General features: G+C 48.7%; 2 protein-coding genes across 2 annotated transcripts; one reads left to right on the top strand and one right to left on the bottom strand.

Moving 5' to 3' along the window:
- Window positions 1-302: 302 nt before the first annotated feature.
- On the top strand, window positions 303-1,868 carry LOC125958256 (phospholipase B1, membrane-associated-like). Its single transcript, XM_049691487.1, is given in 4 exon segments — window positions 303-868; window positions 954-1,083; window positions 1,085-1,326; window positions 1,394-1,868. Coding segments are annotated over 4 exon segments (1,413 nt in total).
- A 318-nt stretch (window positions 1,869-2,186) lies between these two features.
- Window positions 2,187-6,792, bottom strand: LOC125958308 (hornerin-like). Its single transcript, XM_049691575.1, has 3 exons — window positions 6,742-6,792; window positions 3,706-3,864; window positions 2,187-3,338 (listed from the first exon to the last, which is right to left on the bottom strand). Exons 1-3 carry the CDS (start codon window positions 6,790-6,792, stop codon window positions 2,187-2,189), a joined length of 1,362 nt encoding a protein of 453 aa, XP_049547532.1.
- Window positions 6,793-16,811: the final 10,019 nt, after the last annotated feature.

The raw sequence follows: 16,811 nt of genomic DNA, 5'->3' as shown, positions 1-16,811 counted from the left end.
TGCATTCCTGGTGGATGCATATTTCGTTATGTATAAGAGGACGGTCACTAACACCATCCGCACTTAATTTGATTGAGCGGGAGGTTTGAAAAATGAAATAGAAAATGCAGAAATAGTGACTGCAAGTGTGTATTGGTCAGATATTACGATACACTTCCTACAGATAAACTACATCGAAGCTGCAGATAGGCGCCATATTCTGATGCTCAACACTAACATTAAACATCATTAAACGAAAAAAAACCATTCCTATTTCCATCTTCTCTTCTACAAAACAGCAGAGTTTAAATAGAACCTCCAACATGCCTCAAACGCAGCTCACTCTGATGCTGATTGTCGGTGTGGTCGCCATGGTGCTGGTGCCTGGTACGATAGAGGCCACGTTTGCATCGTCACAACGCAATCCGATCGGCCGTGAGCGGGGCAATGTGCTGAAAAACATAACCGGAACGCAAGAGTACGAAAATCACATCGTCACCAGCCAGCTCGATGCATCGGAACCGGTGCGGATGATGTACCGTGGGATCCGCGAAGTGTACAACCGATTGCTGGGACCAACGGGAATGCGTGACGAGGGCGTTTCGCTACAGGCACGCGTTCCCCCTCACGTACCGTTCCCGTGCGATGTGCGCGGATACCGGAGCTCACCGGTGCCCCGTAGTGTGCACCAGTTACGGCCCGGTGATTTTGACGTGGTCGCGGCCCTCGGTGATTCATTGACGAGTGCCACCGGTGCTAACTCGCGCCAGTTCTGGGAGCTGCTGATCGATAATCGGGGCCTATCGTGGTGTATCGGGGGGCAGGGAAACTGGCGAACCCACCTGACGTTACCGAACATCCTGAAAGAGTTCAATCCACGCCTGTTTGGGTAAGGAAGATGGAGGTGCATGGTGGATGTTGGACGTTGGCGCTAAAATATAGTCTTTGGTACTGGCCTTTTTTTGTTGTTGCAGGTATTCCTTCGCGGACTCATACAATGTGCATCTGCCGTCGCAGTTTAATGTGGCGGAAATCATTGCGACGACGAGCGATATGCCGTACAATGCGGCATCGTTGGTGGAGCGAATGAAGTCCGATCCAAGGTAACGGTCATTTGAAGGCGAACGCTGCATTGCATTTGGATCTTGTATTGAGATTTCTCCAACGAAATGACTTTATTTGCAGAGTGAATTGGAAAAATCATTGGAAGCTGTTGACGATTATGATCGGTGGAAACGATTTCTGCTCGGATGTGTGCTTCCAGACAAACGCGACCGAGTGGATCAACCGTGATCAGGAGAAGTATCTTCTGACCACGCTACACTATCTCAAGAAAACTATGCCGAGGTTAGATGAGGAAGCTTCAACTTTTAAACGATAAATCTTTCATTTCATTTCAAACTTCCTGTAACAGGACACTCGTGAATCTAGTGCCATCACCGCTGATCAATCTGTCGTTTTCGATCGACAAAGTGCAGGCACCATTAACCTGCCAATTCGTGCGTCCCATCGAGTGTTCCTGTTTGTATGGACCGAAGTATTCCGCACGGCGTAACCTCTACCGACAGCTCGAGCGTCGTTTTGTGCAGATTATGGAGCGCGTTAGCCATCGGCCTGAGTTTCATAGTGATGAGTTTACCGTCGTCTATCAACCGTTCTATCGGGATGCCAGTGTGTTCTATCGCCGAGACGGTAAGCCAGATCTGTCGATCATGGCGATCGATTGTGTGCACCTGAGCCAGAAGGGACATGCCGTGTCGGCGAACGGTTTGTGGAATAACATGCTCGAACCAACCCGTCACAAAACGACGGCATTGCGTGAACTGTTCGAGGAATTCCGGTGTCCGACGCCCCAGAATCCTTACATTAAGACGTACTACAATAGCTAAGGTGGTGAGCATTTTGCGCGCGAAGTAATAAAAGAGCGGAGGTTTTTTAGGAATAGTTTTGTATATTTTGTACAAATGACAATGAACAGCTTTATGTAAGCTTTATTTGATGTATGTCTGTGTGAATGAGTGTGTGGTGCTAGTGGTGTGGCCAGCGCACTCACACTACTGCTCTATGGTAACGATGAGGTGCTGCACATGATGTTTCAAGTAATCTGTCTACTAACTAAACACAGCACGGGCTGTGTGTGTGTGTGTGTTTTAGTACTGACTTAGAGAGAACTGATCACCTCAAAATGATCCTCTTAGAACCTAGACTTAGTGATGGTGCGGGACACCGTACACGGGACGGGGTGGTCCGTACGACGAGGATGGCGGACGGTAGGAAGAGATCGAGTGGTGCGAGGACGAGGATGGGCGATGGTAGTGGCCACCGATGCCTCCGCTACCGAACGATGGTACACCGTACGAGGAGGATGGGATGGCGGCTGCGAACGAGTGGCCGGACGAGTGAGAGGAACCGTGCGAGTACGAGGAGCCGCCCGAGTGCGACGAGTACGACGGGACACCGTAGCTGGAAGAGATGGAAGGGACACCGTACGAGGAGGATGGTGCCGAGTAGTGTGAAGAGATAGCAGGAGCGCCGTAGTGCGAGGAGATAGAAGGAGCAGAGTAGTGCGAGGAGATACCGTGGGATGAGCCACCGGAAGAGTAACCATGCGACGGCGTAAACGACGAGTGTCCCGAGGAGTACGACGGTGCCGAGTACGAGGACGAGTGTCCAGAAGAGAAGGAAGGTGCGGAATAGGATGACGAGTGTCCCGACGAGTACGATGGGGCAGAGTACGACGAGGAATGACCTGAGGAGTACGATGGTGCAGCGTAGGATGACGAGTGTCCGGAGGAAAAGGATGGCGCCGAGTACGACGACGAATGGCCGGACGAGTAGGAGGGCGCCGAGTAGGACGAGGAGTAACCGGATGCGTACGAGGAAGCTGGTCCATGGGATGCCTTGTAGTACTCGGCAACTTGGATGCCCTGCTGCACGTGACCGAGCTCGATGCCGGTGGTTTTACCGTATCCATGTCCGGAGTACGAAGGAACACCGTAGACGGGCGATGGTGGTCCATACGAGCTCGATGGTGGTCCGTAAGAGGACGAGATGGATCCACCGTGGCCACCGCTAGAGTAGCCACCATGACCGCCGCCGCCGCTGCTGTACGATCCAGAGTTTTCGTGCTCGAGCAGCGCCTCCTTCACCTTGTGCAGTAGGCTATGGTCGACATGGAGACCTTCGGAGGTTTGATGGCCAGGGCTAACGGCAATGTAGCCACCATCGTCGTAACCACCGCCGCCACCATGGCCATGACCATGACCACCACCACCTCGACTGGAGTAAGAGTAACCGCCGCTCAGGACGGGCGGTTCGGCAGAGACCAGCGCTACCGTGGCAGCAACTAGCAGAAAGATCTAAAGAAAGGAAGATAGATAGATACGGGGGAAAAGGTTACTTCGATCGGCGCGATTCACGAACAAGAAAATGTCAATTATGGCCGCAAAGCACACCATCTCATTTCTTGTCGATTATTAGCTAGACACTGGAGCCAGGTAAGTCAGGTCCGGGAGACTCTAGTATTAGGTCACTCCGCTTGCAATAACCATGATATTCGTACATTCAACCCGGAACCGATTCGCCACCAGCGCGTGACGTACGGTAATAACTAAATGTGGAATGCGAATTGTGATTTGGTTGCACTTTGTCCCCGACACTCTCCTGATGTCGATTCGAGTCGCGTCGAGTGGAGTGATAGTCACTCGCCAAGTGTGTCCACCGTACTTTCGGACGAATGGTTATGGAAAGTGAAATTCTTGCCGCCGGCATGCCGGCATCGTACTCGTACTCGCACCGATTGGTAACCGGTTCAACGGAACGGAACCCACGCGTCATCTCGTCCTCCTCCCGTGAGGGGCCAAAGGCTGAGAAGCTTACGCAACGCTGCAGTGGAGTGGAAGGAAGGAAGCAGATACTGGGATAGGTAGGGAAGAAGCAAACCAAACTCCTTTCTCCTGGCGCAAGCAGACCTATCGGTCCACAAGCAAAAAGCCGTCGCTGAAGGAGGACAAGTACCACACGGAGGGAGGTGTTGAGGATGAAGCGCGAGTGCGCGCCGCATATCGAGATAACTAGGAGTTGCGGGGCGAGTAAGTGGCACCCACGGTTGGACATCATTTTGGGGTCGTACAACGATATTGGGCTAGTGGCACGCATCATCATCATCATCATCATCATGTTGAGCGTCAGTCTACGATCATCATAATTTGGTCTCGGTATGATCATCGTGCCACGGCGTGTGTAAAGGGTGCCATATACATATTACGAGGCATCTGCAATCGTTTCAAGTGAAAGGCAAGCGCGTTGTCCATCCTATCCGTCCGACGTTACGCCCGACATTTCTCTTTCCCTTTGGGCGGTTTTTCTACTGCGCCATTGGCACCGCGTGATTGTGATGCAAGCGAAGGGTACCGTTGGAAGGTACAAAATAAAGGAAGAAAGGGTGGTAGGCAAGGCGGGTGAATCAAGATTTCAATTTCTTTTAGACGGTCGATTAGTCAGGTTCGTCGCCGCTGGCCAGAAGCTGTCAGTTCAGTTATGATGCAATGTTTGCGGCCCCAGTGCAACATTGTCCTGGTCTGGGCGAGAGATTAGGGAAGTGAAATGGAAAGGTGACTTGTATTTGATGAGTGCGTTCCCTTGGAAATGTCCTGTGCGAAATGCTATAGTTTTGAGGATACGACGTTAGATAGAACTCAGATGTAGAAGCATTGGATTCTGAAGTGAGGTGATTTGCCAGTAGTTTTATGTATTAGCTCAAGATCTGAGGTACCCTTTCGTTTTTCCAGTTTATAGACAGTTGCTCTATGCTATCGAATGAATAGCTAATGTCTACTGACACTTATTAGCGACTGAAGCGACGCTAAAAAGTATCCTTCAAAGAACTTGATGTAATACAAAGACAATCAAGCTTCATTAGGTGAGTCTCTTTGTTTGCTCGCCAAACCCTTCTCCTAGGAAGGGGGACTCATCGTACACTTCACTCGCCCCCCTTTCACATCCACTCTACACTTCCTTTTCTCCCTTTTCCTTTCCTAACACCTGTTATGTCGCCAATCGCCATTAACAGCATCCCACTTTGCGTCTTGCGCCATTTTGCTTTCTTTTCGGCCATTAGAGTTCCTCCTTTTTTGTGCCAAGCCGGGGAAGCCATTTAGATTGGCCATAAAAAAGCACATACACACACACACACACACATACACTGGCAAACCGCCGTCGGTCGCTTGTCTGTTTGCTGTTTGCGTCATTTCAATCGAAAAAAGGGAATTTCATCGACATCGACCGGGCGTCGTCCCAATTGTCCACTTTCACTCCATCGAACGCCCGATCGAAAGGGGCGAAGGTCGAAGGCAAGGCCTTTTGCTTTCATCGCCCATGATGGGCGATTCGATCAGAATCCAGCTTCCGGTTCGCCGGAATCGCCTCATCAAATACGACGCCACGACGGTGATTTACGCAAATCGCCATTTCCCTGTTGTACAATTGCGATCGTTCCGTTCCGGTGCTCGTTTTTTTTTGGTTGATTTCCACCGGTTACACTGCTCGGTTTTTGGCTGGCAATTACCACATACACACACACACACACACACACACACTCAGGCAGACACAGGCACTTACCGCACTGAACCGGTTCATTTTCCTTTCGCTTTTTTTCTCTCGCTTAATTCTTGCGAATGCAACACGCCAAAAACAACACCGAAATTGCACTCTACGTGGATGGGCAGAGAGAGAGAGAGAGAGAGAAAGAAGGCGGGTAATGCAGGAAGGCCCCACGGGTTGCACGCGGTTGTGTGGCTGTTGGCTGCTGTACTGCTACACGGTACCACGATCACTGATGGCCGTATGAGCCCGGGACAATCGCTTTTATACTCTCGAACCCCGGCGCTGGCGCTTCGGTCCGGGGCCCGGGGCCCGGGGCCACGATATTACGATCTTACACGGCACGGTTTATCTGCCTGGTCTGGTGTTTGGTTCGAGGGTGGGGTTTCGGGGGGCCATGGACTCGCGACGAAGCTGACGCGAGCCACAGACACAGCATGCAGAGTGGGATTTGGGGAAGGAAAGCCCCATGGCGTTGGCCCGAGGAGCCGCTGGTGGTGGTGGTGGGCTCTTCCGGAAGGCGAATCCGTCCGTCCGTCCGTCCGTCCGTCCGAGCCAAAGATGGCTGGAAGAGAGCGAGAGCGACGGCTGTGAGGCTTTCTTTCACTTTGGCACAGCTTCACGCTTTGTGTTGTGTGGCTCTCGATGGTCCGGGGCCCGGTGTTAATCAGGGCAAGTGTGGATGGCGCTCACGGGAAGGCCACCAACGTCCTGAGGAGAGGGACAGGAGGGGTCACAGCTGGATTATTGCGGGCCGAAATTGCAAGCCACTGACAGGGCAGAGGCTGTCAATGCACCACCACCACCACCACCACCACCGCCGCCCCTCGGTGCGTTGCGTGAAGAATTCGTTTTCGTCTTATTGTCGTATGTTGTCCATTGTTCGGCTCTCGGCGTTAATCCACTTGCGGCGGGGTTCGAGTTACGTGACCCGAGAACCAGGAGCTGACGATTCGACGAAAAACCGCAAGCGAGGATTGCGTTGGATCTCCAGCTTGGCCGTGGAAAATTGAAGACGACTGACGAGTGATTTCTGGTGCGATCTCTCGGCGAGCCGTCATCCTTTCGGCCATCCTTTGGCATTGCGTAATCGGTGCAGTGTGGAGAGAGAGAACGAGAGAATGGTCAACTTCACTTTAGCGACATTTCCCGACGACTTACTGGTGACGGTAGCCCGGTAACGGTGCCCGGTATGGTCCAAAGGTCTTCCATCAGGTTGCGCTCATTTATGAGGTTGAGTTATTTACGCGCCGATCGGATTGATAGGGGGAAGCGAAAATGGCATTTTACGGCATTTGCTTTTTTTTCACTTGTTAAGGGCGCCATGAAGAGTAGCTTAACTACTTCTGGTTTGGGAGCCTACAAAGGGTCTGCGGCAAGGATGAGATGTATGTGTGTGTGATTGCATTGAAGGGCTATACGAGTGGTGATTTGCATTCGGCTTAACTGCATTCTTTATTTCGTGTTTTAGGATCATTCGGTGGCCTTTTGGTGTTCCGCTTTAAATGGTCATTCGAGGTGAAGGGTTGATGTCGTTGTGAAAAGGCGAGTCGATGGTTTTCTTTGGTTTTGTTTTAATTGATTTAATGGGTACAGTGGAAAAAAAAACAAAAAAAATATGTAAAAGCTATCGCATATGTAAACAGCTTTAGTTATGTAATTTAAAAAAAAGGTTAGTAACATTCATTCGTTGCTTTCGCGTGCAAGTACCATTGGATGATGTATAATTAAAGCACATTTTATTTTATTTTCTTATCAAAATTAAGCAATTACACCAAGAAAGGGAGAACAGCATTGGCCGGGTTTTTTTTGGAACAAGAGTTGCGGTAAGGTGCCATTGGCTTACTGTCGTTTCTCGCCTTTCAATTTGTAACTTAACTATCGACAACGTTATTTAAAATGTTGTAACGCCAATCAATTGGCACCTCAATTTAACAATTTAGTATTTATTCGTCATTGACTGTTTGATCGAAATTTACGAATAGTTTTATGCGATTAAACTATTGATTCGTTTTGAAAATTGTAACAGTGTTCCTTAATATGTTATGTTATGTATAATATGTTAAATTTCTCCGAGTAACTGCACACTGCCTACTACAATGCGATTTCCACAAAACGTACAATCAATGAAACTCTAAATGAATCAATTGAACCATAAAATGATCGCAATAAACAAAGAAATCAAGATGTAAATCTGTTAGCGATCGTAAAAGGAAAACCCCGCTTCCGATGCACTCTCCCGATACGATCAAACCGATGGCCGGTGACTTAATGCTGCAAATGAAGATCAACGAGATCATAATTATGTAAATCGTAGTTCATCGGAGGTTGAGCACAGACAGGCCATGTGATGTCGGAACACGAAGGCCATACGATTACCGCTGCACTCGTCCCGGTGGTCAGCATTCCATCCGTTGCTCGGACCAGCGATTGCCGCCGAAAACCCACCCGAGAGCATGCGAGGGTTATGCTGCATTTCGAAAGTGAACTCACGGCGACGAAAGACATTAATCATAGTCCCAATTGGTTCACTTGTTGGCGACCGGCCAATTCGTGGGTCAAACACACACGTGAGCATGCATGGACAGCACAAATGGAGCATAGGAAACGCTACCACCATGCGGTAGGTTCCCGCACCGCGGTTTGACGGAAATCGATGCAACTGAAACGAGTGGCGCTCGAATCGAACGAAACATTGTAATTTTGTCGCCGGCGTCGTCGTCGTCGTCATCGTCGTCGGTAGCGGAAATAGTTGGAATGGTTTCGGAACCGCGAAGCCCGTTGCCGCTGGGGAGTCATGATATAAACAAATGTGTGATACAATTTTGTTCGATCGGACACTGGAAAAGCAACAGGAGCAAGGGATGAAACGACAGAGAGAGAGAGACCGAGAGAGAGAGAGCGAGAGAAAAATGTTTTGGTGACCGCCGCTCGATGGAAACTCTCGATTGCATAAGATCGAGCGACGGTTTGGGGCGCGGTGAAAGATGAAATGCTTACGGCCGGTGGCCCAGTGGCCCCCAACACACACTCATACACCTCGTCTTCCCCATCCCAGGGAAGATCCAGTCCTGAGATAGATAAAGTGAAGGGATTCGTGGTGGATGATCGATTGGTGACGGCGTTCCGGCCACGGCGAGCGATCCTGGGGCCAGGTGTTTGCTTCCACTACTCTCGCTGTCATGATCGGTTCCCATTTTCGTCCGCCGGATCACGACAATTGGGTTAGAGGAAGGAGAAAGGTTGAGCGCGGCCACGACGGCGGCGACGGCGAAGTTGACTTCTGACCAGCCGATTTTGACGTTTCTGATGCACACCCGATACAGATCACCCGGACACCCACCATCACCGCCACCACGGGAGGATTGGGAGTGAAATTATGCAACACGGTGGGCTGGGCTGGGCTCTGGCTGGACCATGAACAAGGCACTCGTCAACGAGTTGATGAGTTTTGCGCCAAACATCAACGGTTCGATCAACCGAACTCGATCGACAATTGATCGTCTAATAAGCCGTCGTGCTCGTGGTTTCGTCAGACGACGCGAGCGTAAATTCGATTAGCGGGGAACATTAATTTTGGGGTTTAGCTCCCCACCACCGGGTGGTTGTCTGACATTTCGATGCTATTCGATTGCCAGTATCGTGTCGGGATAAACAGTACCGCGTTTATCGGCGCAATTTGTTGGCTAAACACGAGATGAGCGCAAATGGATTGCTTTCGTCTTTCTTCCTGTCGTCCTATAGCTTGGTCTTGGTCCCGGGGGTTTTTGTCATTACATGCACCATACCGGTACACCGGTCTTCGGGCCGAGCAACACTTGGCAAATGGAAGTGGCCTTCCGAAGTGGCCGGTCGGTACTTTCCTTTCCATTTTGCCGCGTTTTGACAAGTGGTGATGATGTTGTGCCGCCCGCTTTCCGGTAGTTTCGTTGAACTGTTAAGGGTTTTCCGAAATTAAGTAATCGTATGCAAATGGATGGATGGATGGACGACTGGGTGGTTGGCATGGTTGGCCACATAACCGACCGCTCAACCTCATTTTTGCTATCGTCGATGATCGCTGGCGCTGGTGGCGATGGCAAGCTGTGTCGAGCATATCAGGTGTATTGTGATTTTTAATGTCAACTGTCTTATCGTTTGTGAAATGCAAAGAAAAGCCACACGCTTAGGAGTCGGTTTATAACATTTTGCGTTCACTGGGAAGCCGGTTTGGGTCAAGTGTCCAATGGCGAAAGGACATTGTCACAAGTTCATCTGTTTCGTAATTATGTCGTCGTCTTCCTGCTCCCTTCGTTTTTTTTGTCCTTTTGATGTGTGTTAGGTGACAGGAAACGTTTCTTATAAGTTGTCTCAATTGCAGGTACGCGCCTTTCTGGCCAGTGATCCTCAACGAAGCGGTGGATCATGTCGTTTCAAGTCTTTTACCAGAGCGACACGCCAGCTAGTGGAAGAGCTGCTAAATATGGCACGCTACGAAATGTGTGATAATACTAGACGCTGTCCTTTTGCCAACAAAAGACACTCCATTTTATATAATCCCCTTGAAAAGACGGACCAGTTCCAGTTTCCAGTGGCCGAATACATTGCACCGATAGCCGGGGTGAGGCCATTTCACTCCGGTCATTGCGGTTGGTTCGTTCGTTGTTGTTTTTTTTTGCTTTCTTTCCTTTACTTTCATTGGATTTCGACGCGTCGTCGTATCTGCGCCGTTTTTCATCATTGAACTCCCGCATGATGCAACCGCACCGACGACATGACACTCGAAACAGTACACAAGGTACACGGCACACGATGTCAGGGACCGCGAAATGGAAAATGTGTGAGGAAAGGCAGGAAAGTAATTAATTTGGGTTCATCTTACCACCACCACCGGACCGGACGGAGCACTGGCGAGCGATAGTGAAGCTGACAAAAAACAAAAAAAAAAAAACGAAAAAAAAATCTCTGGTCAATCTACTGGCCAAAAACGGGAAAAATCAGGTTTGTCGAGCGACGAACCCCCTTTTTTCACGCCTCGTTGTTGCTGCCGCTGCTGCTGCTGAGCCTTTCTGCTTTCGTGCACGCGCTTGGCGCTTTTGCATCCATAATTGCATAATAGTGCAATGGCGCATTCGTTCCGGCCATCCGGTCGTCTTTCCGCGAACTGGCTGACATGCGAAAGACAGTACCGGGCATCCTCGTACCTACGGGAGGTTGTCTGCACTCCATTGAAAATTCCACACATTTTCCACCTTTGTGAATTAATTTCGATTTTCGCCAGCTCATCCCATTCGTGCTGCACCACTTGACGCCCTGACGGTGAAGAAGATGGGCATTTGTGGCGTCTTCGCTTCGCCATGGCGTTTGACTTCCTTTTCGTGGATCGTTAAGCTTCATGCGCGAGGGCGTGCGCTCACGTGCACTCACGTGATGTGGTGGAGTGTGCCAATTTTTGTCACTTACCCACCGGGGGGATGGATGCTAAGTCATACTATAGCGGAGCGGAGATGTGGTAGGATGCTAAAACAACGCGCGATCACGAGCTTATACTTATCTAAGCGGCTTGTGTATGTCGCGTAGGTGCCATTACAGGCAGGTGCGCTGTGCAAAAGGAGTGAAATTGCGCATTGTTTGCACTTCTTTGCTAATGAAATTGTGTCAGTTATGCAACGAGGAATGCTGGGCCATCGCCTCGCCTTCGATCAGATTATGCTCGGTTTTTGGGATGCTTGAAACGTTTGAAGCAATACTTAAATCTGGCTGTGGCTCACCTTTGAATGATATGAACATTAAATCATATGCTTAGCTCGTGTTTCGTAATTGATTTCATGATTGCTGCTCCGAAAGCGGGCTACAGGGATCATTAAACGTCTCCGGTTGGTCAATTCCTGCCCTCGAAATTATCGTTACGGCCCCGCGTGTAGTTCTGGGAGCTGTACATACCGCTTTGATACCACCAATCAATCATATCACGATTTGTAACATTGTAAAATGCCGACCCTCACAAAAGACAAATGCAACCGACAAATGATTAATAGGGCGTCATTTGTGGAGTCTTTTCGGGGCTAATGAGGTAGATGGGTTTTTGGGTTGGTCCCTAAAGAGGGCATTAGCTGTGCCTTCGGGGTTCTATTGGCGGGCACCGGCCAAGGTCTCATCGCGCAACCGTAAACCACTCTATACTACCCCCATTCACCTCATCTCGCCGTTCGCAGATCCTCTTCCGAGTCGTTTCTTGTTGCTAAGATTTGCGCTCTAGCATAATTAATTTAGGGCACACTTGCCTGAACTTTTGAGGAGGATGTCGCTCTCCCATGTGCTGTTCATGTTGCGCAACCGCTGGGTGTACAACAATGGGAACTGCGGTGCACCATTAAGTCATATCCGTCACGCAAGCACCACCAATCCGCATCCAGCATTAGTCGACAAACGGCCTGCAGAGGTGGCGTGAAATGCTCGCAAATGATAAAATTGAGTGACAATTCCACTTGCTGCTGCCGCCGAAGCCACCGCGCGGAAATACACGCGGCTCCCGGGGCCATGCGCTGCGGCCTTTGTGGCGGGCGGGATGGAAAAGCTTTTATGAATGAATGGCCCTCTGGCGAGACGTGTGCGCGAGCGTGCGCGAGCACTCGTTCGCGTTCGCTCTTGGCATCTTGGCCAAGTGCTGCTGCTGCTGCCGGCAGAGATAGTCGATCTCTGGCGTCGGCTTCCTCAGAGGTATTATTAGTTCGGGGGGCCCTATTCATGCGGGTCTTTCTGTACGATCCGTACGATGGGACTCGCGTTTATGCAAGCATTTTTTTGGATGAACATTAAATCCCAGATAATTGATTGAATATAAATAACGCGGTGTTTTTGGAGAGAATTCGAGGTACTCCTTCACTGATTTCCAAAAACCAGCCCTAAAGAACTATCCCCACTAATCGGATATAACTGTCGTGCGAGCATAGGTTTTGCTGTTTCGATCGCAAATATTGAGAACAATAAACGTTCGGAGCTGACTTAACGACCATACCACATCATACACACAACCGGTGAAAGCTCAACGGTGAGCTGCTGCGGCTAATGGTCACTCCGTTACCGAAACATCGCGCGCAAATAAACGTAAAATTGGACGTAGATGTCATTTGGTTAACCTTTCCCATCATGCTTCAGCCGATTAGATGGGGCACCCCGCCCAGCGTCGATGCTTGATGATCTTTTGAGGGAGCCACCACCAACACCACCACCATCACCAGCAGCGTCATCGTCATCATAATGCGCGCACAATGCCAGCTCCTGGGTGTGGGTCTGGGAGAATGTGCGTTCGATTGCGTGACTGCGCGAGGATCTCGTGCTTTCGTTGGGAGCTGAAGGAGTCTCCCGCTGCAAATCTCCTGGCCAACCTATTGCGTTGCTGATGGGGATGATGATGATGATGGGTGGGATGGGGGGGGGGGGGGCGCTTTTGGTTTGGTGCGAAACCAATTGTGTGTAGCAGCAACAGCAGCAGCAGCAGCAGCAGCAGCAGCAGCAGCAGCAGCAGCAGCAGCAGCAGCAGCAGCAGCAGCAGCAGCAGCAGCAGCAGCAGCAGCAGCAGCAGCAGCAGCAGCAGCAGCAGCAGCAGCATGGAGAAAGGGCGCTTCACGTTGCTTCGAAATCGAGCCTCTGTTGACGCATCTGTTGCTACGGAGCGTTTTTTTATATTCGTCTGATCATTTTTTACAATACACACACACAAACACACACACACAAACACACACACACACACACACGCACGCGCATCGCCTTTCGATTGCGGAACAGGAAAGGATAAGAGAGCGAACAAAATAAATAGTGAATGTTGCTGTTCGCTTGCAATGGATAGCGAAAAGCCGAACAGACGATGGCCTTATCGAGTTTTGGTTTCGTTTCATAAACGGTACGAGGATGCCTGAGAGATGACCGCACAGGAGATTGGCGAGTAAGCCTGGGCCATTGTGGTCAAAGGAGCATTGTTGAGCATTCATGGGCCAATGGGTTGTGATGGATGATATCAGGTAAAATGTCTGACTGAATATGATCCCCGAGGAGCTTCTAATCTATTTTGTTTCCTACTTTAATCTGGCAGTTTATTATTTTATAACGTTGCGGAATAAGTTGAAATATTATACTTCGGTTTGCTAAGTTATCACAATATTTTAAAATTGGATGTGCAGGGGAATTTGTGATCAGTTTTTGTGAAAAATGGAAGTTTATGTTGAATGGTCCTATAAATGTGAATCTTACATTGCTGCGGGGTTTTTAAGGCCATACAGAATAAAGCAAACTTGTTTATGATGATGATCATTGTATTGTTTATGATAATGATCAACAGGCTCGAAGGTCGGTAGTTCTACCATCAGCCCGTAGAAACGTTTGAAAACGAAAAACAGCTCAAAATTATCATTTAACATGGAATATCCGTTATAAAATTTAAATCCCCTTTTTTCTCGATTTTTGACTCGTGTTGGGCAGATGTGTCCCACTATGAAACGCTATCCGCCTGAAAATATGCGGATAGCCGCCTGCTGGGTGCGGATCACCGTCTGCTGGCTGGGGAAATCCCCGAGAGTTTCTGCAATCGAAAAGTTACATTTAGTTGCGCTAGTAAGCTGTGGTAGCTATACGCAACACTACCGTAGTAACCAATAACTTGTAGTGGCCTATGCGTTAGAAAGTAATGCGATTCATAGAAGATTTTTCTGGGTGACCTCAAGGATGTGGTGACCTCAAGTAATGCGATCAAAGATCAAGCGAACTCAGATAAGTTTGGTGTATGAATCAGTTACCGCGTTTTATGTGAATCCGTTATCCGTGCTTCGCAAGCAACTTGGTCTTTGCAGATGAGAAATTGCACATCGATTGAATAGAATATGCCATTGCGCCACGACGAGATCAGATTCCATCCCATTCTAATCATTATTGGCATTATTATAGTAGTGTAGTACAAAAAAGGAAAATGCCGAAAAAGATGAGCGAATTTAAGAAGAATACGTGCCGTAGCTTTTCACTGTTTCAAGCTCCAGAGCTTGTCTGCAATGCTGGTCTCTTTCCTTGATGTTATCATCTAGCGACGAAAATGCGACTCAAAAGCTACCGAACCAGCATGCTAGATGAAGGTAAGGAAATTGTTACTCTGGATTGGCGGTTGTTCATGGTGCCATCTACTTTGTTTCAGCTTGCACCAATGGCTATTGGTGTCCAGAACGAGTTCTAAACGAAACAAGGTTTTTTTCACCAACATTCCCGATCTTTTTTAGAACGAAGCAGATAAATCGATTTATGGATGTGGTGCTAAATTGATCGACTATCGTTTATTATTAGCATCGGCAGATTGTGTTACCATGGCAGCTATTTTCGGATTCATCTATTTTTAATAAGTTTCACACAGCGTTCGAGCGATGCCCGAATCTTTGGTGTTGCTTTGTCTTGGTCGGTCGGGGTTCCTGGTATCGAACATGTTTTGCCATAGGCTTGCGGGCATCGTCTTCGTTACTGATTATAGAAACTAGTTGCTGAAAATGGGGAAACCCCACGCACACGCTTCCAGACAAGAAGATAAATTTCCGGTTTAACAAAGGCGATTGATGGTTCAAGCATAGTTGCTCAGTTTCTGTAGGTCCTTCGTGGCGATTGGAAGTGTGATCGGTTCATCCCACTTTGACCATTTAAATCTGAGTTTAGGATGCTACTCTTAGGACTAGTAGGATTGTTTTATGTTGCAATTTCTATGAGTTCCAAGACGGATAGATTCAGCATATGCTGTCGTGGTGCATTAGTATTGTCGTTAGTTTCCCTCTTAGACTGTCTGGTATCTGTCCAGGCATTTTGGTTTGTGGACAACCCACCAAGTGATTATTTGGCAAGAACATCTTTACGGGGTAAGATCTATTCAGCTCATTGAGAGTCGACATCCTAATCCTCTATCGAACTTCAGATTGCCCTTCTAGGTTCCATTCGACACCGGCTACGTCTTATCTTACCACTACCGCCTATGTCGACGTCGCGTCTGGTCATGTTCCAAGGCGGGTATACGGTGGCGAGTTCCAACACATGGTAAGGAGTCTATAGCCGGTTTTATGCACATTAAACGAGAAAATTGTATGTAACTGACATATTAGGTAGCGATCGGTTGGACTCAGAAAGATGGTAGCATCGACTATGCGTGTGGAGGAACCTTGATTACCGACCGCCACGTTCTTACAGCCGCGCATTGTACTTACGATTTAGAGAAGTATAACAAGAAACATCACTGTGTAGCGATCAATGGTGGTTTTAATCAATGTTTTCTTGTGTGGTCTCTTTGAAGTATTGCTCCTGATACGGTGCGACTTGGTGACACGGACCTTGGAAGCGTAGAGGATGATGAGTTTGCTCAACAGATTGCGATTCTCGGAATTACTGTACACCCTCAGTACCGTGGATCTCTCCGCTATTTCGATATAGCTCTGGTGGAGTTGGCCGAATCTATTGAATTCAACCTTGCCGTGTGCCCAGCTTGTCTGTGGCGCGAAAAAGAACTACCAGAGGAACAAATGCAAGCCATTGGGTTTGGTGCAACTGGTTTTGGCGAAGCGCGTAGTCCAACATTGCAGCTGGTGAAGCTCGATAAAATCGAGCCGTCGGTGTGCGCGGAAAGAATAGTTATCAATCGACATCGACGACGAATGCCTGATGGATTCCGAAATGATCAGTTTTGCGCCGCTGGTGATGGTATGGACACCTGTGAAGGCGATTCAGGAGGCCCGATAGGAGTGAAGCGTTTGGACATATATGGGTTTGTGTTTGATTTAGTAGCTGGTGTTGTCTCATTTGGAACTCCGTGTATTCCGGGATCTACGGGAGTTTACAGCAGAGTAAGTGATTACATCGATTGGCTTGAGCGAGAAACGAGTCAATCTTTAAGCTATGAAGGTACGAAAATTGTTACTATAAATTGGCGCTTACTCTAATTGTCCCTTTCTTTATTTCAGCTTGCACCCAGGACTATTCATGTCCAGGACGGGCTCTTAACGAAACTAAGAATATTGAAAGAAACGTTTATAATCGCTTTGGATTTATATGGAACGAAGCAGATTCCTCAATCTTTGAATGTGGCGCCACATTGATCGATTATCAGTTCCTACTAACATCGGCACATTGTGTTACCACAGCTAAAGGATATCCAAAATACGTTAAACGAGATAGCTTTCAGCGAGTGGCGGTTACAGACGTCTATGTGTCCCCGCGATACAAACCAGGAAGTCCAG

Source organism: Anopheles darlingi, chromosome 3 (assembly GCF_943734745.1).
Source record: "Anopheles darlingi chromosome 3, idAnoDarlMG_H_01, whole genome shotgun sequence".
NCBI classification, from domain to species: domain Eukaryota; kingdom Metazoa; phylum Arthropoda; class Insecta; order Diptera; family Culicidae; genus Anopheles; species Anopheles darlingi.
This window is presented reverse-complemented; position numbering and strand designations above follow the sequence as displayed.

Excerpts from the sequence above, each read along its gene's own strand:
- LOC125958308 (XM_049691575.1), bottom strand. The coding sequence starts at position 6,792 with ATGGAAGACCTTTGGACCATACCGGGCACCGTTACCGGGCTACCGTCA. Across the intron at positions 3,865-6,741 it reads TTACCGGGCTACCGTCACCA|CGTTGCGTAAGCTTCTCAGC; the intron begins GTAAGTCGTCGG and ends ACTCCACTGCAG. Across the intron at positions 3,339-3,705 it reads CCATAACCATTCGTCCGAAA|ATCTTTCTGCTAGTTGCTGC; the intron begins GTACGGTGGACA and ends TCCTTTCTTTAG.